We start from the raw sequence: 22,560 nt of genomic DNA, 5'->3' as shown, positions 1-22,560 counted from the left end.
AGCAAAGATATGATGTATGTTCCTTTAGTGTTTGACTGGCATGTTTATCATCTGTCAAGGAGCTTCCCTAATCTTCGCACCTCTCCCAGTCGCACATCCTCTCTCTGGACAAAGAGCTGCCAATGGGCCAGCCTGTAGCACAGCGGGAGACTGCTGACTTGACACAAAAAAGAGCTGAGCTCAATAGTTCAAATGGTGTCATCTTCTGCAACTTTTCAGAATGGAAAGTTTTCGGTGGAAAGGCGCTCTGGGCTGTCCAAACATGGAGTCTTCCCATCAGACACCCTAGCAACAGGCTCTGAAATTTCTCATTGGAGGATTTCTTTCTATGCTCTGTGGTAACCCTTTATCCGCACTATGAGTACACTGAAGTCAAATTGAAACATCCCATTACATAGAAAGAAAGTTATTAAAAGTGATTGATTATATAATCCAAAAATGTATTATGATTATTATTATTATTATTATTATTATTATTATTATTAATTATTACTAATTGTTTATATTTATATTACAGTATAGAAAGTCATTAGTGATTGCATTTACTCAGGGTCTTGGTGTGACTTGTTTTGTTGAACTTAGGCACATGTTAACTTTTGTTTTTTCTTCACAGTGTGTGTGTGTGTGTGTGTGTGTGTGTGTGTGTGTGTGTGAACGGAGCTGTAGCCCCCCCGCTGCAGAGAGCCGACAGCCAGGATTGAATCGGCAGCATCTTCAGCAACTTTTAAACCGTTCCAGCGTACATTAATGTTTAAATGTATACAGGTTGGCAGGACGGTCTCAAACGTTTTGCACGGTCTTTCGCTGTACGTTTTGTTGGTAAATGGAAGATGTTCGAGTCACGCACACGTCTCGTCTTCATATCAGACACAAGGAAATGATCAACCCACTCTCAGAGTGCACGTGGGAGTGCTGTGATTGGTTTAAGTCGTGGAAAACCTCAGGTTATTGGTCAAATTTGCAGAAAAGTTGTGGTGATTGGTCAAAATTGCGATTCGCACCAAATTCACGGTGATTGGTTGAATTTGCATGAATTACATTACATGTCATTTAGCTGACACGTTTATCCAAAGCGACTTACAATTGCTATATATATATCAGAGGTAACACACCTCTGGTGCAACTAGGGGTGAAGTGTCATGCTCAGGGACACATTGGTTGATTTATCGCAGTGGGAATCGAACCCAGGTCTCCCACTCCAAAGGTACGTGTCATATCCACTGCGCCATCACCACCCACTGGTGCAATCGCAACATCGCGAAATCCTGGAGGGACTGATCACTATCAGATATACTATCAGGTATATCTGTGTGTGTCAGTTGCTGCCTTCCTACAACTAGAAGGCTCATTGATTGTGATTCACCGGCTACCGGTGTCATATGCCAAAAAAGTGACTCCATGCACTAGTCTATGTTCACAACGTTTCATTTACGGGATTGCTCCGGTTCCACCGGATGTCCCGTCCCCCTTCCTCTGTCTCTGTGTTGGCGTTCTAACCTGCGGCTGATTTGTGAGGACTATGGTTAACTGCTCCTCAGATCTCTGCAGGGTAAATCCAGACAGCTAGCTAGACTCTCTGTCCAATCGGAGTTTTCTCTCGCACGACTAAAACTACTTTTGAACGTACACATGTTCCACCAAAACAAGTTCCTTCCTGAGACTATTTAGCAGAGGCACCGTGGCTCCGTCTGGAGCTTAGCCCCGCCCACGATGATTGTGATTGGTTTAAAGAAATGCCAAAAAACCAGAGCAGAGCATAATCTTATCGTACACAGGCACTTTTTCCTGCTGTTTTTTGGTGCTTTTTTCTGCTGGTTCTGGCGCTTTTTTCGGTGCTTCACAATTATTGAGCTCAGCCAAACCGGCTCGGCTGCTGCACCTCAGAGTTATAATGTCAGGGAGAACCCTGAATACATGTTATGTTAAAGATTATACAGAATTTTTCTGATTTTCTGATATTTTTGATAAGATTGAATGTTTTCTCACCGCAGAGCGAGCTGAAATAGTTAGAAGAAGAAGATTTATATTAGGACAATACACATCAATCAACATTTCTGTAAATGTGCCAGTGTTAGCCAGTCAGCTAAGTCAACTGTAGTCCTAGTTGCATGCATGTCTTTATGGTGGGAAGAAACCAGAACACCTGGAGGAAACCCACGCAAACACAGGGAGAACATGCAAACTCCACACAGAAAGGCCCGGGACGACCTGGGTTCGAACCCAGAAACTTCTTGCTGTGAGGCAGAAGTGGTAACCACGACCGTGCTGCCTAAGAAGATATTTTTTGTTGTCAGAATAGGTGCTCATAAGTAATTTTTTTTATTTAATATTATTTAATTTGTTTTATTCTTTATTGCCAGAATTATGAATACAATTATTTTTTTACTCCCGGCTATGCCCTGCAGTGTCCTGTTACAGCATGAACTACTATAACTACTATTTCTAGTCCCTGTTCCATTATCTTTATTGTGACTATTATTGCTACTGTTCATCACACCCCCAACCGGCACCGTCAGACACCTCCTACCAAGAGCCTGGGTCTGTCCCAGGTTTCTCCCTAAAAGGGAGTTTTTCCTCACCACTGTGGCACTAAATGCTCTTGGGGGAATTACTGGAATTGTTTTTTTTTTGTAAATGATAGAGTGTGGTTTAGACCTACTCTATCTGTAAAGTGTCCTGAAATAACTCTTGTTATGATTTGATACTATAAATAAAATATAATTGAATTGAAATCAACTGCAGCCACGTTCTTATAGAGCAGCAGTCAACGTGGTGATGACAGCAACAACAAAACGTGGAAATCATACGAATTATAGAGCTTAAATTTTGGACATTTGGTTCATGAGAACAGGCTGGTTAGATTATAGATGAAAGATCTGAAAGATTTTAACAAGTTGAATGCACAAATAAAGTGAAATACAAAACAGAGTTATATGTGTCCTTTTTAATGTCATCTTTAATGTCATCATTACATGAAATGATAATTATTAAGTAGGAATGCATTCAGACTAATAACTGCTATGGAAGTAAATCTGTTTCATCAGATTGTGAAATTAAAAATTGAATTTCTTGCATTCTGAATATTTATGCATTGAAATGATGTATCTGAATTTTTTTTCCACTTTTCAACAACTCATTTTCACACCTTTATTTTTCTGTGTGTGTGTGTGTGTGTGTGTGTGTGTGTGTGTGTGTGTGTGTGTGTGTGTGTGTGTGTGTTGTGAGCAGGGGCGCCGTATAGGGGGGAAAAGTTAGGACAATTCCAAGGGCCCATGTCTGACAGGGGCCCCAAAAAATATGTAAAAACTAATATAAAATGATTAAACCATCATCATTCAGTATATTCAAATATAATAATAAAATTAATGATCTCTTTGTTTTTGGCAGTAAAAATTAAGTATCCCCATTGACCAAAAAGTAAACATCCATATTTACCAGCCACTCCCCTGTATGTGCATGAAATGGTTTGGTCCTGCCTTAGCGCACTCAGCGACGGTGTTTAGTTGCAGTCAGTAGATGCGCCAGAACTACAGTGACCACAATGTTGCCAAGTAACGTTAAATCAAAATCTGGTTTTCATAAAACGAAAGAGAGAAGAGAGAGAGGAAAGACAAAGGAAAGGGTGTCAAACTGTGACCCAGTTTTTCACCAAGAGAGGTGGGTAGGCTATAGTCTGTGAGTGGTATTAACATAGATATTGTTCTGTATCTATGGGTATTAACCTGTTGGCTTAATGTCCATAGTGGAATAAGCTAGCTACAGACTAGTGTTAGCCTACATTTAATCACCATTTAATCAGTGCAGGGAAACGTTTAGCAAGATATTCATATCAGTGTTCGAACTATACCGTAGCCTTCGGGGGAGCCCACTTTTTTTCCACGCGGGGGGGGGGTGGGTGGGGGGGGGTCGTGCGCTTGCAACTTACAATGACTTACAAAGATACATAACAGCTACAAGTGTATGCACTATACAGGATTTACCCTATCATACTTTATCGACAGGAGTAGATAGGGCAAACAGCCACCCACAAATATATAAACAATAAGAAGAATACCAGAATTCCTCCGTTCAATTAGACCTTAGCGACGCACCCCAAGCTTCCATCCTTAACAAACAGCCATGTATATGGGCTCTTCCAGTCTCTCCACTGCTGGCTGTTCCAATTTAACGGGAGAGAGGAGCGAGAGGGGTTAGGATCATCTTCAGCCAGAGAGGACATTATTTCTTCAGCTTCTTCTTGCGTTGTCACCCCGGTGGGAGGTGTGGCTTGCAGCAGGTGAATCGGTCGTGCTATTAACGTCATCGCTACACAGTTTCTTAGTAAAACCAAAATTAATTAATAATGTTTTCTTTTTGCCATGGCTATATGATGCTTACTGCAGAATGGATTTCAAGGACTTTGCGCACCGATTAATGGCCTCCAATGTTTATATTTTTTCTACGAATCTTTGAGTTAACATGTAGGCCTACTAAACATGAGTTGGATTTGCACCGCAGCGCCGCCACGCCTTGATGCTCACAAGAATAACATGTATAGTTTTCTTTATTGAAGTGAATTGGGTTTAAATCACCATCACGCATGAATGATATTTTTGCAGTTTTACACATAATAATCCACGATGATCACATTACACAAAACTGAAATTGCACGTCAAAATGACACATTGTCAATATTTTAGAGACCCCCCAAAATTTCACAAATCACGTTTTCAGGGGAGCCCATGTCTTATTAAGGGGAGCCGAGCTCCCCCTAGCTCCCCCGTAGTTTGCACCCTGATTCATATTCAATCATTGTCCCTGCCCCTTTTAGCAGCCTTAACAACAGATGAGTCAGCAGCACCCCAGTCTCCCCCTAACTGTGCCCTTCCCTGTCCCAGAACCTGGTTCAGAGTGTGTGTGTGCGCGCGTGTGTGTGTGTCTGTGTGAGTGCGCGTGTGTGTGTGTCAGAGTGTGTGTGTCTGTGTGTGTGCGCGTGTGTGTGTGTCAGAGTGTGTGTGTGTCTGTGTGTGTGCGCGTGTGTGTGGGTCAGAGTGTGTGTGTCTGTGTGTGTGCGCGCGTGTGTGTGTGTGTCAGAGTGTGTGTGTGTGTGTGTGTGTGTGTGTGTGTCTTGTGTGTGTGAGTGTGTGTGTGTCTGTGTGTGTGTCTGTGTGTGTGTCAGAGTGGTGTGTGTGTGTGTGTGTGTGTGTCTGTGTGAGTGAGTGTGTGTGTCTGTGTGCGTGTCAGAGTGTGTGTGTCTGTGTGTGTGTGTCTGTGTGTGTGCGCGTCTGTGTGCATGTCTGTGTGTGTGCGCCTGTGTGTGTGTGTGTGTGTATCTGAATTTTTTTGCCTTGAATTTACTCAAATTCAGATGCAAAATACAATGTTTAAAATTGATTCTGAATTCATGAATTTAGCAAAATAAAAGTGTGAATTAGTTCCACCTTCCACACTCTGATCAAAAGATGGGACACTTTATGAATGCATTCAGACTAATTGAGGGCCTTCCTGTACAGGTACATGGTCCCATAGAGGTACTTGTCATCGTGCTGGTCTTTGAGATAATTATTAACATCAATCACGTATCTGTCCATCTCTTGGCTGATCACACGGGTCCACAGTCCCTCGTCCTCCATCAGCTGCAGCTCTTTCTCCAAACACACCTTGTATTTGTCTCCAGACTCCAACTTTGGGTCCACTCTCGACATGCAAACGTAGCCTCCTGCAGGACGGAATATATACAAGTATTAGGACGTTTTCACACCTGAAAGTCTGAACCAAGGTCCATGTTTTTGTTACATTTTCTACATTTGATCCGGTAAGTTTTGGTTTCACACGGCAGTCTACGTCCTGCCGTCATCCCATATGTGACCTGTGTCTCCAATAATTGATTGGTCTGTAGACGGGCTTCCCCATCCTCTCGTATCTCTCTCTGTGTCGGAGTTTTTTTAACTGACTGCTACTCTCTCCTACTGACTGCTACTCTCTCCTACTGACTGCTACTCTCTCCTACTGACTGCTACTCTCTCCTACTGACTGCTGCTCTCTCCTACTGACTGCTGCTCTCCCTTACTGACTGCTACTCTCTCCTACTGACTGCTGCTCTCTCCTACTGACTGCTGCTCTCTCCTACTGACTGCTGCTCTCTCCTACTGACTGCTACTCTCTCCTACTGACTGCTACTCTCTCCTACTGACTGCTGCTCTCAATCATCTGCATACAGTAATACTTTGTGCTTCCTCTTTTCCCATACAGAACAATCCTTGGTGGCTATCTCAGATCTTATGTAAGTTGTTGGTTACCTGGTTTGGCAGCGTAGCAGAGCTCCCTCACAACGCTGACTGGAACAAAACCATGACGCAAAGCACCGACGATCATCACCACGTCAAACCCATCTGAAACCACAGGAGGAGGAGGAGGGAGGGGGGGGTTAGCTAGTTTGTGTGTCTAAATGTCTGACGGGAACAACAATCTCTGAAACTGGTCCAGTATTAATCAGTTAGAGTCCACTAAAAGTTCTGATTTTGCCGCTGACAGACTCAGATTATTATTCATACTTTGCAGTGACGTCATTACCATGGATACCTGGCGGGCAAGAAACGCAGATAGAATGGCGCTGAACAGTGGCCAGCCACGGGAATTGCAGTCTTGCAGATTTCCAATATTACAATCAATCAACTATTTAGACCATATGTCACTCGGAACTTGTGATCCATACACAGCACCCACTGATGTTTTCATTGCTTTGAAGCTGGCAAAGTCTCTACCAGACTTGGAGTTTGGAGATATTTACATCTATCTTATAGAGAATCCGTCACCTTACACCGCACAAAAAATGAAAGCCTACAAAAGTACAGATACCTATCTTTTTTTCAAGAGTGGATGAGTTAACAACGCTGTCGTATGGGAGGTGAAAAACAGGAATATCTTCATAATCAAAGCAAAGGTGAGTGTTACTAGTTAGTTAGCTAGCTAGCTACCCGCTAACGTTTGCTAATCTGTTCCGTCGTGTGATGAAGTCTTCATCTGAATACGTACACCCTTGTTAAGTATTTTTTAAAAAAAATTTTTTAACCTTCTGCCAACACTAGACTATGTATCATGTAGGGTGACCAGACGTCCCGGTTTGACCGGGAGAGTCCTGAGTCCCGACAAAAGCTGTGCTAAAATGTCCAGGTTTACACCAACCACTATGAAATTGTCCCGGTTGTCAGCGATTACATAACCGACGTGGTCTTATTATAGCCCGATCACTAACTAAACCCATGTAGAAAGACTAATAAAGCGCCCAGCGTATGATTTTAACAATGTGTGTGTGTGTGTGTGTGTGTGTGAGTCAGTCAGTCAATCGTAGCGGTTTGCGTCTGCATAATCTGTGCCGCCAGCGTTACGATGTATATTTGTAAACATTGTTGCAACGCCTCTTATCTGTCTCGTTTTAACCGGTCTTTTACAGTTAAATTTCACAGTAGGCTTTCAGCCAACAAATTGATTCTTGAGCAAATTCACTCAATTCACTCAATTCACACAACAAATATATGTTATAGAGTGATGTTCTTGCCCGCCAGCCAGTAGTTGTGACGCGTGCAAAGTATGAATTAGCTTTGTAGTAACTCATTTGGCTTGAATGTAACAGACAGTGTTGGGAAAGTTCACTTCTACATGAACTAGTTCAGAGTTCAGTTACACATTTTAAAATGAACCTGTTCAGTTCATAGTTCATACTTCAAAATTTTGAACTAAGTTACGTTATAGAATGATGTTCTTGCCCGCCAGCCAGTAGTTGTGACGTCACGTGCAAAGTATGAATTCTAAGTGTCTGACAACATTATGGGATGGATCCCTACAGAGATAGACCTTTTAGTTAAAGAGTAAGATCCTTTTAGTTTAACATGAAACAGCCCCGAAATCACCATCACCAAACTCCACCAGACTCCATGTAAATAATCAGGACTTTTAGTGTGTATAGAGCCAGCATATTTCCACCAGACTCCATGTAAATAATCAGGACTTTTAGCGTGTATAGAGCCAGCATATCTCCACCAGACTCCATGTAAATAATCAGGACTTTTAGCGTGTATAGAGCCAGCATATTTCCACCACACTCCATGTAAATAATCAGGACTTTTATCATCGTAAAACACACTTAATTCAAAGTGGACAGAAACTAAATAAAACTATCAAAAGCCGTCTTGGTTCATCTTTCCACTGTTCCAACAATCACCACTCTGGTTTGGTTGAAATAAACCCTTAATTCACCCATTTACATGTGGAGATATGCTGGCTCTATACGCTAAAAGTCATGATTATTTACACAGAGTCTGGTGGAGTTTGGTGATGGTGATTTCGGGCTGTTTTCTTTTTAAATAAAAAAAATCTTTTTCTAATAAAACTAAATTCTCTGTTTCATGTTAAACAAAAAGGAACTAACCTTTAACGCCGAAGGGATCCTACAGAACTTTTATTGGAACCTAACGGGCTAATGGGCTGTCTAAGTACCAGTCTGTGCCGGCAGTGGTTCTGTTCCCAGTAAGGCCAGTCTGAGGTCCTGATAGAGGCCGGTCTTTGCAGCTTGTTCCAGCATCCCTTTACTGCCGTCCACTCCCACAAAGTTCCTGAAGCCCAGTTCAGCCATCTATCAACACAGGAAGATAGGACCAACTACAGTAACTATGATGTCATGATCTAGATCATCTTAAGAGTGAGATTTCATCAGCACATCTGTCCGTCCAGCACTTTAACACTTGTGTTGTCTTCATCTGAAATTTGATCCGTTTTTAAAATATCTATATCAGAAATATGGGTTTAATTACCCCCACACCACACACATATACAGAGACACACACACACACAAACACACACACACACACACACACAGGAAAAAAACACACACACACGGACTACTACTACTCTACTTTCATTGAATTTTGGGTGTTTTATTGAAACAGTATCCTGACTGAACGTTGACATATACCAGTCTGGGATTATCCTTCCTTTCTATATTATAATATTAGTCTAAATTATTCATAATTTAGCTTTTTTTTAATCAATAATTAGGTAATTTCCTATAAAGGAAGTTAATTGACCATGAATTCAAAAAATAAGTGTAAAACTAGAGGAAGTAAGTTTGTTAGTGGTGTCATATATGGTAGTCAAAAAAAAGAAATGATGTTCTGGTTCGGGTCGGGCTCGGTCACATCAGTGCGATAAGGCATTGAACATTTTAAATTTAAAACAGCTTATTATGTAGGTAGCCAATGGGCTTGTTTCACTTCATGCAAATTAATTTCATGTCCATTCATACTTTTCCAACTATTGTCACTACTTCAACTATTTGTTTAGCTTTAGCATTTTAGCTATTAAGCACACACAAACACACACACACACACACACACACACACACACACACACACACAGACGCTGATGTCTCATCTGTTGACATTTCTGAATGCCTTCCTAGAGTTGCTTAATAAAAGCTTTCACATAAACAAACGTACATGTGTCATTAGTATGAGAACAAAATGAGATTTTAAAGAGGCGCTCCCCTACAGGTTTCTCTATAGAGCCCCCCACCTACAGGTTTCTCTATAGAGCCCCCCACCTACAGGTTTCTCTATAGAGCCCCCCACCTACAGGTTTCTCTATAGAGCCCCCCACCTACAGGTTTCTCTATAGAGCCCCCCACCTACAGGTTTCTCAGCCATGACGATAGCGTGAAGAACTCCATTATTTGGACAAGGGTTAAGTGAGAAGGTTTTGTCTCACCAGTTTAGCGACCCATCCAGACCCACAGGCCACATCCAGAACCAGAACCTGCTCACGACTCCCCGAGAAGTTGGCGTTCAAGAAGTCTACCGTCTGATGTGGTGCTCTGTAGCCGATCAGGCTGTGATCCTGTTAGAAAAAGAAAGGTGTAAACGGTCCTGTACACATGAGATGGTGTCACACACACACACACACACACACACACGTTTGGTGCTTTTTTCTCCTGATTTTTTTTGCTGTTTTTGGCGTAAACTGTTCTGTGCACATTAGACGTTGTTTTTCAAAGAGTTTTATTTACGTAGGCTTGATATGACACACGTGATGTAAGTGTGATTGTTATGTGTAGATTTAGAGGAGGAAGGAAGAAAAGTAGTGAGACTGAGAACCATGAATTGTCTACTTTTTTTAAAAATTTAAGTTACAGATGATTCCCAGCTACCAGAGCTTGTGTCCACTGACCTGTTCGTACGTCTCGGCCCATTGGTCGTAGAGCTTCATCCTCTGCTGCGGAGCAACATCGCTGCAGGACTCAATAAAGGTCTTCGCAACGTTTAAGATTCTGCTGCCGTCTGACATGATGAGGACACAACTTCAAACCTGCTGGAGGAGAAACATTCAGCGTGAACTTAAAGATGCTGTAGGTAGGATTGTAAGGTTCCAGGACTTCATCAACAACTTCTTAGTCCCTCCCCCCTTTATGCTAAAGCCCAAAACGGTCTCCTAAGCCCCTCCCCCCACAAGGGAGAATTAATGCGTGTGCATAAGCAGTGATTGACACGCAGTTAGACACAGTTGGTGGAGCCAGAGGAGCCGGATTTATTTTATAAATTACCTGCTTCATGTAGTTCTACTGGAACATAGGGTCAGTTTCAGCTAATATGACAGAAAGGTAGTTTTATAAGTCTTACCTACTGCACTTTTAACATGTGGACAACACAGATAAGATAAGATATAAGATAAGATATACTTTATTGTCCCCAAAGGGAAATTTGTTTTGTCCGTTCCGCAGCTTTACAAAGACAACACAAAATACAGACAATAAGCATCTCTCAACCAGGGCAGTACCAAAATGCAGGGCCCTGTAGAAAGGCATTTTCTATGGGCCCCTCCCTGCATCCACAGCTATTCATTCTAGCATCTTTGGGGCCCTCCTTACATGACGCCCTGGGTACTCAGTCCCCCCAGTCCTACCTCGCTCTCAACACATACTCTCATGCAACACAAAACATGCTTTTAAATACATGACAGGTCCCTTTATAGTAATACTCTCATATACATTAGACAGGTACCTATATAGTAATACTCTCATATACATTAGACAGGTACCTATATAGTAATACTCTCATATACATTAGACAGGTCCCTATATAGTAATACTCTCATATACATTAGACAGGTACCTATATAGTAATACTCTCATATACATTAGACAGGTCCCTGTATAGTAATACTCTCATATACATTAGACAGGTTCCTATATAGTAATACTCTCATATACATTAGACAGGTACCTATATAGTAATACTCTCATATACATTAGACAGGTCCCTATATAGTAATGCTCTCATATACGTTAGACAGGTCCCTATATGGTAATACTCTCATATACATTAGACAGGTCCCTATATAGTAATACCTCATATACATTAGACAGGTACCTATATAGTAATGCTCTCATATACATTAGACAGGTCCCTATATAGTAATGCTCTCATATACATTAGACAGGTCCCTATATAGTAATACTCCTATACACGTTAGACAGGTCCCTATATAGTAATACTCTCATATACATTAGACAGGTACCTATATAGTAATACTCTCATATACATTAGACAGGTACCTATATAGTAATACCTCATATACATTAGACAGGTACCTATATAGTAATGCTCTCATATACATTAGACAGGTCCCTATATAGTAATGCTCTATATACATTAGACAGGTACCTATATAGTAATACCTATATACATTAGACAGGTACCTATATAGTAATACTCTCATATACATTAGACAGGTCCCTATATAGTAATACTCTCATATACATTAGACAGGTACCTATATAGTAATACTCTCATATACATTAGACAGGTACGTATATAGTAATACTCTCATATACATTAGACAGGTACCTATATAGTAATGCTCTCATATACATTAGACAGGTCCCTATATAGTAATGCTCTCATATACATTAGACAGGTCCCTATATAGTAATACTCTTATATACGTTAGACAGGTCCCATATAGTAATACCTCATATACATTAGACAGGTCCCTATATAGTAATACTCTCATATACATTAGACAGGTACCTATATAGTAATGTTCTCATATACATTAGACAGGTCCCTATATAGTAATACTCTCATATACATTAGACAGGTCCCTATATAGTAATACTCTCATATACATTAGACAGGTACCTATATAGTAATACTCTCATATACATTAGACAGGTCCCTATATAGTAATACTCTCATATACATTAGACAGGTACCTATATAGTAATACTCTCATATACATTAGACAGGTACCTATATAGTAATACTCTCATATACATTAGACAGGTCCCTATATAGTACTACTCATATACATTAGACAGGTCCCTATATAGTAATGTTCTCATATACATTAGACAGGTACCTATATAGTAATACTCTCATATACATTAGACAGGTCCCTATATAGTAATGCTCTCATATACATTAGACAGGTCCCATATAGTAATACTCTCATACATTAGACAGGTACCTATATATTAATACTCTCATATAAATTAGACAGGTCCCTATATAGTAATACTCTTATACATTAGACAGGTCCCTATATAGTAATACTCTCATATACATTAGACAGGTCCCTATATAGTAATGCTCTCATATACATTAGACAGGTCCCTATATAGTAATACTCTCATATACATTAGACAGGTCCCTATATAGTAATACTCTATATACATTAGACAGGTCCCTATTAGTTCTTACATACATTAGACAGGTCCTATATAGTAATGTTCTCATATACATTAGACAGGTCCCTATATAGTAATACTCTCATATACATTAGACAGGTCCCTATATAGTAATACTCTCATATACATTAGACAGGTACCTATATAGTAATACCTCATATACATTAGACAGGTCCCTATAGTAGTAATACTCTCATATACATTAGACAGGTACCTATATAGTAATACTCTCATATACATTAGACAGGTACCTATATAGTAATACTCTCATATACATTAGACAGGTCCCTATATAGTAATACTCTCATATACATTAGACAGGTCCCTATATAGTAATGTTCTCATATACATTAGACAGGTACCTATATAGTAATACTCTCATATACATTAGACAGGTCCCTATATAGTAATGCTCTCATATACATTAGACAGGTCCCTATATAGTAATACTCTCACATTATAGACAGGTACCTATATTAATACTCTCATATAAATTAGACAGGTCCCTATATAGTAATACTCTCTTATACATTAGACAGGTCCCTATATAGTAATACTCTCATATACATTAGACAGGTCCCTATATAGTAATACTGTCATACATTAGACAGGTCCCTATATAGTAATACCTCATATACATTAGACAGGTCCCTATATAGTAATACTCTCTTATACATAGACAGGTCCCTATATAGTAATACTCTCATATACATTAGACAGGTCCCTATGTAGTAATACTCTCATATACATTAGACAGGTCCCTATATAGTAATACTCTCATATACATTAGACAGGTCCCTATATAGTAATACTCTCATATACATTAGACAGGTCCCTATATAGTAATACTCTCATATACATTAGACAGGTCCCTATATAGTAATACTCTCATATACATTAGACAGGTCCCTATATAGTAATACCTCTATACATTAGACAGGTCCCTATATAGTAATACCTCATATACATTAGACAGGTACCTATATAGTAATACTTACATACATTAGACAGGTCCCTATATAGTAATACTCTCATATACATTAGACAGGTCCCTATATAGTAATACTCATATACATTAGACAGGTCCCTATATAGTAATACTCTCATATACATTAGACAGGTCCCTATATAGTAATACCTCTATACATTAGACAGGTACCTATATAGTAATACTCTCATATACATTAGACAGGTACGTATATAGTAATACTCTCATATACATTAGACAGGTCCCTATATAGTAATACTCATATACATTAGACAGGTCCCTATATAGTAATACCTCATATACATTAGACAGGTCCCTATATAGTAATACTTACATACATTAGACAGGTACCTATATAGTAATACTCTATACATTAGACAGGTCCATATAGTAATACTCTCATATACATTAGACAGGTACCTATATAGTAATATTCATATACATTAGACAGGTCCCTATATAGTAATACTTATATACATTAGACAGGTCCCTATATAGTAATGCTCTCATATACATTAGACAGGTCCCTATATAGTAATACTCATACATTAGACAGGTACCTATTAGTAATACTCTCATATACATTAGACAGGTCCCTATATAGTAATACTCTCTTATACATTAGACAGGTCCCTATATAGTAATACTCTCATATACATTAGACAGGTCCCTATATAGTAATACCTCGCATACATTAGACAGGTCCCTATGTAGTAATACTCTCATATACATTAGACAGGTCCCTATATAGTAATACTCTCATATACATTAGACAGGTCCCTATATAGTAATACTCATATACATTAGACAGGTCCCTATATAGTAATACTCTCATATACATTAGACAGGTCCCTATATAGTAGTACTCTCATATACATTAGACAGGTCCCTATATAGTAATACCTTCATATACATTAGACAGGTCCCTATATAGTAATACTTCATATACATTAGACAAATATAGTAATACTTTATATACATTAGACAGGTCCCTAATAGTAATACTCTCATATACATTAACAGGCCTATATAGTAATACTCTCATATACATTAGACAGGTCCCTATATAGTAATACTTCCATATAGATTAGACAGGTCCCTATATAGTAATACTCTCATATACATTAGACAGGTCCCTATATAGTAATACTCTCATATACATTAGACAGGTCCCTATATAGTAATACTCTCATATACATTAGACAGGTCCCTATATAGTAATACTCTCATATACATTAGACAGGTCCCTATATAGTAATACTCTCATATACATTAGACAGGTCCCTATATAGTAGTACTCTCATATACATTAGAAGGTCCCTATATAGTAATACTCTCATATACATTAGACAGGTCCCTATATAGTAATACCTCATATACATTAGACAGGCACTATATAGTATAATACTCTCATATACATTAGACAGGTCCCTATATAGTAATACCTCATATACATTAGACAGGTCCCTATATAGTAATACTCTCATATACATTAGACAGGTACCTATATAGTAATACTCTCAATACATTAGACAGGTCCCTATATAGTAATACTCTCATATACATTAGACAGGTCCCTATATAGTAATACCTCAATAGATTAGACAGGTCCCTATATAGTAATACTCTTACATACATTAGACAGGTCCCTATATAGTAATACTCTCATATACATTAGACAGGTCCCTATATAGTAATACTCTCTATACATTAGACAGGTCCCTATAGTAATAATTCTCATATACATTAGACAGGTCCCTATATAGTAATACTCTCATATACATTAGACAGGTAATATATAGTATACTCTCATATACATTAGACAGGCCCTATATAGTAATACTCTCATATACATTAGACAGGTCCCTATATAGTAATACTCTCATATAATTAGACAGGTCCCTATATAGTAATACTCTCATATACATTAGACAGGTCCCTATATAGTAATACTCTCATATACATTAGACAGGACGATATAGATAATACTCTCATATACATTAGACAGGTACCTATATAGTAATACTCTACATACATTAGACAGGTCCCTATATAGTAATACTCTCAATACATTAACAGGTCCCTATATAGTAATACTCTCATATACATTAGACAGGTCCCTATATAGTAATACTCTCATATACATTAGACAGGTCCCTATATAGTAATACTCTCATATACATTAGACAGGTCCCATATATAATAATACTCTCATATACATTAGTACATCCTATAAGTAATACTCTCATATACATTAGACAGGTACCTATATAGTAATGCTCTCATATACATTAGACAGGTCCCTATATAGTAATACTCTCATATACATTAGACAGGTCCCTATATAGTAATGCTCTCATACACATTAGACAGGTCCCTATATAGTAATACTCTCATACATTAGACAGGTACCTATATAGTAATACTCTCATATAAATTAGACAGGTCCCTATATAGTAATACTCTCTTATACATTAGACAGGTCCCTATATAGTAATACTCTCATATACATTAGACAGGTCCCTATATAGTAATACTCGTATACATTAGACAGGTCCCTAGTAGTAATACTCTCATATACATTAGACAGGTCCCTATATAGTAATACTCTCATATACATTAGACAGGTCCCTATATAGTAATACTCTCATATACATTAGACAGGTCCCTATATAGTAATACTCTCATATACATTAGACAGGTCCCTATATAGTAGTACTCTCATATACATTAGACAGGTCCCTATATAGTAATACTCTATATACATTAGACAGGTCCCTATATAGTAATACCTCTATATACATTAGACAGGTATTATATAGTAATACTCTCATATACATTAGACAGGTCCCTATATAGTAATAATCTCATATACATTAGACAGGTCCCTATATAGTAATACTCTCATATACATTAGACAGGTCCCTATATAGTAATACTCTCATATAGATTAGACAGGTCCCTATATAGTAATACTCTCATATAGATTAGACAGGTCCCTATATAGTAATACTCTCATATACATTAGACAGGTCCCTATATAGTAATACTCTCATATACATTAGACAGGTCCCTATATAGTAATACTACTTCATATACATTAGACAGGTCCCTATATAGTAATACTCTCATATACATTAGACAGGTCCCTATATAGTAATACTCTCATATACATTAGACAGGTCCCTATATAGTAATACTCTCATATACATTAGACAGGTAACTCATATAGTAATACTCTCATATACATTAGACAGGTACCTATATAGTAATACTCTCATATACATTAGACAGGTCCCTATATAGTAATACTCTCATATACATTAGACAGGTCCCTATATAGTAATACTCTCATATACATTAGACAGGTCCCTATATAGTAATACTCTCTTATACATTAGACAGGTCCCTATATAGTAATACTCTCATATACATTAAACAGGTAACGCTTATATAGTAATACTCTCATATACATTAGACCGGTCCCTATATAGTAATACTCTCATATACATTAGACAGGCACTATATAGTAATACCTCTATATACATTAGACAGGTCCCTATATAGTAATACTCTCATATACATTAGACAGGTCCCTATATAGTAATACTCTCATATACATTAGACAGGTCCCTATATAGTAATACTCTTATATACATTAGACAGGTCCCTATATAGTAATACTCTCTTATACATTAGACAGGTCCTTATATAGTAATACTCTCATATACATTAGACAGGTCCCTATATAGTAATACTCTCATATACATTAGACAGGTCCCTATATAGTAATACTCTCATATACATTAGACAGGTCCCTATATAGTAATACTCTATATACATTAGACAGGTCCCTATATAGTAATACTCTTATATACATTTAGACAGGTCCCTATATAGTAATACTCTTATATACATTAGACAGGTACCTATATAGTAATACTCTCATATACATTAGACAGGTCCCTATATAGTAATACTCTCATATACATTAGACAGGTCCCTATATAGTAATACTCTCATATACATTAGACAGGTACCTATATAGTAATACTCTCATATACATTAGACAGGTCCCTATATAGTAATACTCTCATATACATTAGACAGGTCCCTATATAGTAATACTCTCATATACATTAGACAGGTCCCTATATAGTAATACTCTCATATACATTAGACAGGTCCCTATATAGTAAGCACATTAACTCCTCCTTCAGTGGCAGTTTGTAATTGAACAACCCTGTATGAATTGCACAAATGGCATAATGCACAACCCCAATAGCCTACGAATTGCACAAATGACACATTTCCATATAACCTATGCAGTACACAATGACATATTGAGCAATCCAACAGCCCATGTATTGCACTACTTACATAACAAACAAGGTAACACACCTGTTCTCTGCAGCTACCATATACATGTTATCTGACATCTGTGTGTGAAAACAAGTTGTAACATTTCACAAAAAAATCTGTAACCGAACATGTTGTCTGAGTTCAGACATGTTAGTTTAGGCCTCAGGGACATTTAGTTTAACTTATTTTCCTCCAATGACAGTGTTTACATAAACTTTCTTGAGACATCAACTATTTTCACACCGAAACACTTTCACAACAGATGTAAGAATGCAACAAAAACGTTAAAAAGGAAATTCAAAAAAGTGTCTAGAAAAAAGGGACAAAACGTTGATAATAGCAAAAAAACGTGAAAAGACAAAAATGTAAAAAAATAAAAATAAGACAAAACGATAGGAAATTCTGAAAAACGATAGAGAAAAAGGAACAAGTATGTCTCGAAAAGCGACTTAAACATTTTCTCAGTTTAGGCCTCAGGCGTCTTTCCCTCAAACGTCTCCAACGTCTGCGAGCCCCGCGGTGGCTCGAGGCTTCAAGAGTTGCTGAACTCACAGAACCAGTTGAGCGTGAACGCCATTGGCACACGGGACGGATGCTTGTAAGAGTTGGGAGTGGGAACGCCTTAAAAACTGGTCAGTTTGGGGTCCGTTTTGAGTCAGTTTTTGGGTCAGTTCTCAATCGAGGCTTTGAGATTTGCTGAACTGACGGAACCGGGTGAACGTGAAAGCCTTTGGCACACGACACGGACGGTTGAAAGCGCGGTCGTATTTGGGAATGTCTTAAACAGAAACAAACAGGTGGGGGGGGGGGTCGGTTTCACACGACTCTGTAATACACATCAGCAAATGTAACACTTGGAATCAATGTGTAAAAATAACAGAACAAATATAGATAATATATTAATTTAGTGCATTAATTTTGACAGTAAACAGTCAGTTTCACCGGAACTTAGTAAGTTTCCTGTATCACTTTTTAATGGCAATTTCAGTCAGTTTTTGGTCTGTTTTCAGTTAGTTTTTGGTCAGTTTTCAGTCAATTTTTAATGGATATAAAAAGTTGTAATAATTCAAGAACAAAAAACTCGTAACATTGTCATCAAAGATACCATTAAATGTGTTTAAAACAGGAACATCTGTGAAGGTTAAAGTTACTTTAAATGGATGGAGAGAGTTGCTGTACAGAAGAAGATCAGCACCACATGACAAAATTATTTTGCAATTTTACAAAGTTATTTGTGTGTTTTTTGTTTTCATAATTCTTAATTAAACACAAAGCGATTCACTTTATTATCCCTCCTGTTGTACTCGGGACAAATCTGAACCGTTTTCTAAAAGTTTCTATAGCAGACATTTGGGTTTCTTTCAACCAAAATGTCTTTTCACAAGTTAAATAATAATAAAATAATCAGTTCACTACTTTCATTGAATTTGGGTATTTTATTCAAGCATTATTTTATTTTAAAGCATTTGAAGAAAATAGTTGGTAAAAAAATAAATAAATAAACCTGTCAAAATACTTGCTGTGTGTGAGAGAGTTTGTACTCACCTGTGTGTGTGTGTGTGAGAGAGTCCAGGTAGTGATGCAGGATTATTCATCAGAGCAGTGATAGTGGTTTATAACATAACGAGCAGATGGGAGCAGATCACACCTGATTGGTCGCTTTAGGGCTTTCATGTTCAGACATGTTTTATAAATAATATATGTAGTTCAGTATTTTAAATACCTTAACTGAATCCTTCCTGCAGGCCTGAGCTCATGCTCCTGTCCTTAAATAAACTTTAAGGTAAAAAAAAAAGTGCAGCATATATCGTACAGTCCCTCCAGGATTTCGCGGCCTTTTTTGGAGATTGTTGTGGCCCAAAATGCCTGATTTCGCGGGAGCTTTTGTAAGAAATTGCGATATTTTTTGTTGTATAGTTCTTTAAAAATAAAAAGGTAACTTGTTTCGGGGACAATAAAACTACTCTTGGCTGAGATTTCTTAGTAACCAACTAGGCTCAGGATGCTGCAAATGTTCTAATATGAAAATGGCTGGTGGATTTAAGACAAACAATAAAAATGTATATCTAAAAAATCTATATATATCAGAGGTAACACGCCTCTGGTGCAACTAGGGGTTAAGTGTCTTGCTCAGGGCCACATTGGTTGATGTATTATGGTGGGAATCGAACCCAGGTCTCCCACACCAAAAGCACGTGTCATATCCACTGCAACATCACCACCCACTGGTGCGATCACGACATCGTGAAATCCTGGAGGGACTGATCACTATCAGATATACTATCAGGTATATCTGTGTGTGTGAGTTGCTGCCTTCCTACAACTAGAAGGCTCATTGATTGTGATTCACCGGCTGCCGGTGTCATATGCCAAAAAAGTGACTCCATGCACTAGTCTATGTCCACAACGTTTCATTTACGGGATTGCTCCGGTTCCACCGGATGTCCCGTCCCCTTCCTCTGTCTCTGTATTGGCGTTCTAACCTCCGATGGATTTCAGAGGACTATGGTTAACTGCTCCTCAGATCTCTGCAGGGTAAATCCAGACAGCTAGCTAGACTATCTGTCCAATCTGAGTACCGGGAACCATCACCTTATCGTGGTGGAGAGGTTTGTGTGTCTTTATGAACCTGAGGGCTGTGTTGTCTGGAGCTTTGTGCTCCTGGTAGGGTCTCCCAAGGCAAAGTGGTCTCAGGTGAGGGGCTAGACAAAGAATGTTTCAAAAACCCTATGAGTAATCGAGGTAGAGATGGAGTGACCCTGCCCGGAGGAAGCCTGGGGCCCCCGTCTGGAGCCAGGCCCAGATGGCAGGCTCGTCAGCGAGCGTCTGGTGGCCGGGTTTGCCATGGAGCCCGGCCGGGCACAGCCCGAAAAAGCTACGTGGCTCCCATCTCTCCAGCCCATGGGCCCACCACCTGTAGGAGGAACCGCTGGGGTCGAGTGCGCTGCCACATGGGTGGCAGTGAAGGTCAGGGGCCTCGATGGACCAGACCCGGGCAGCAGGGAAGCCGTCCGACTGAAGAAGGAGTCTTTCCGGGATATGTTATCCCAGAGGACTCCGGAGGCAGTTGCAGGGTACCGAAGGGCCCGAAGGGCTGCAGCCTCTGCCGTGAAAGAGGCAAAGCAGCGGGTGTGGGAGAAGTTTGGAGAAGACATGGAGAAGGACTTTCGGTCGGCACCAAGGTGCTTCTGGAAAACTGTTCGCCACCTCAGGAGGGGGAAGTGGGGTACCATCCAAGCTGTGTACAGTAAGGATGGGACACTGTTGACCTCAACTGAGGAGGTAATAGGGCGGTGGAAGGAGCATTTTGAGGAACTCCTGAATCGACGAATAACGCCCTCTATGTTAGAGGCAGAGCTGGAGGATGACGGGGATTGGCGTCCGATTCCCGGGCGGAAGTCACTGATGTAGTCAAACAACTCCACAGTGGCAAAGCCCCGGGGATTGATGAGATCCGGTCCAGAAATGCTCAAGGCTCTGGGTGTGGAGGGGCTGTCCTGGTTGACACGTCTCTTCAACATTGCGTGGAAGTCTGGAACAGTGCCAAAGGAGTGGCAGACTGGGGTGGTGGTTCCCCTTTTTAAAAAGGGGGACCAGAGGGTGTGTGCCAATTACAGGGGTATCACACTTCTCAGCCTCCCTGGTAAAGTCTACTCCAAGGTGTTGGAAAGGAGGGTTCGGCCGATAGTCGAACCTCAGGTTGAGGAGGAACATCGCGATTCCGTCCTGGTCGTGGAACAACGGACCAGCTCTTCACTCTCGCAAGGATCCTGGAGGGGGCCTGGGAGTATGCCCAACCGGTCTACATGTGTTTTGTGGATTTGGAGAAGGCGTATGACCGGGTCCCCCGGGAGATACTGTGGGAGGTGCTGCGGGAGTATGGGGTGAGGGGTCTCTACTCAGGGCCATCCAAATCTCTGTACACGACCAAAGTGGCAGAGCTGTGTCCGCGTTCTCGGCAGTAAGTCGGACTCGTTTCAGGTGAGGGTTGGCCTCCGCCAGGGCTGCGCTTTGTCACCAATCCTGTTTGTAATATTTATGGATAGGATATCAAGGCGTAGTCGGGGTGGGGAGGTGTTGCAGTTCGGTGGGCTGGGGATCTCAACGCTTTGCAGATGATGTGGTCCTGATTGCATCATCGGCCTGTGACCTTCAGCACTCACTGGATCGGTTCGCAGCCGAGTGCGAAACGGCTGGGATGAGGATCAGCACCTCTTAATCTGAGGCCATGGTTCTCAGCAGGAAACCGATGGAGTGCCTTCTCCAGGTGAAGGAGTTTAAGTACCTTGGGGTTTTGTTCGCGAGTGAGGGGCCAATGGAGCGGGAGATTGGTCGGAGAATCGGCGCAGCAGGTGCGGTATTACATTCAATCTATCGCACCGTTGTGACGAAAAGAGAGCTGAGCCAGAAGGCAAAGCTCTCGATCTACCGGTCAGTTTTCGTTCCTACCCTCACCTATGGTCATGAAAGCTGGGTCATGACCGAAAGAACG

At 39.8% G+C, this 22,560-nt stretch overlaps 2 protein-coding genes across 4 annotated transcripts in view; both read right to left on the bottom strand.

The window, feature by feature from the left end:
* The window catches only part of LOC120562999, a gene marked incomplete in the record, with an annotated part of 504,869 nt that overhangs the window by 84,095 nt on the left and 398,214 nt on the right, over window positions 1-22,560 (bottom strand).
* On the bottom strand, window positions 5,243-19,666 carry LOC120563021 (methyltransferase-like protein 27). 3 transcript variants are annotated; one of them, XM_039807032.1, is made up of 6 exons: window positions 19,614-19,666; window positions 10,201-10,341; window positions 9,742-9,870; window positions 8,476-8,611; window positions 6,279-6,371; window positions 5,243-5,698 (listed from the first exon to the last, which is right to left on the bottom strand). In XM_039807032.1, the coding sequence occupies exons 2-6, from the start codon at window positions 10,315-10,317 to the stop codon at window positions 5,469-5,471; spliced, it is 705 nt and encodes a 234-aa protein (XP_039662966.1). In that variant the 5' UTR covers window positions 10,318-10,341; window positions 19,614-19,666; the 3' UTR covers window positions 5,243-5,468. The 3 variants fall into 3 exon arrangements, with proteins under 3 accessions (XP_039662966.1, XP_039662967.1, XP_039662968.1); XM_039807033.1 differs by having other exon boundaries at window positions 10,201-10,338; window positions 19,614-19,665; XM_039807034.1 differs by having other exon boundaries at window positions 19,619-19,648.

Source organism: Perca fluviatilis, chromosome 7 (genome assembly GCF_010015445.1).
Source record: "Perca fluviatilis chromosome 7, GENO_Pfluv_1.0, whole genome shotgun sequence".
Taxonomy (NCBI): Eukaryota; Metazoa; Chordata; class Actinopteri; order Perciformes; family Percidae; genus Perca; species Perca fluviatilis.
This window is presented reverse-complemented; position numbering and strand designations above follow the sequence as displayed.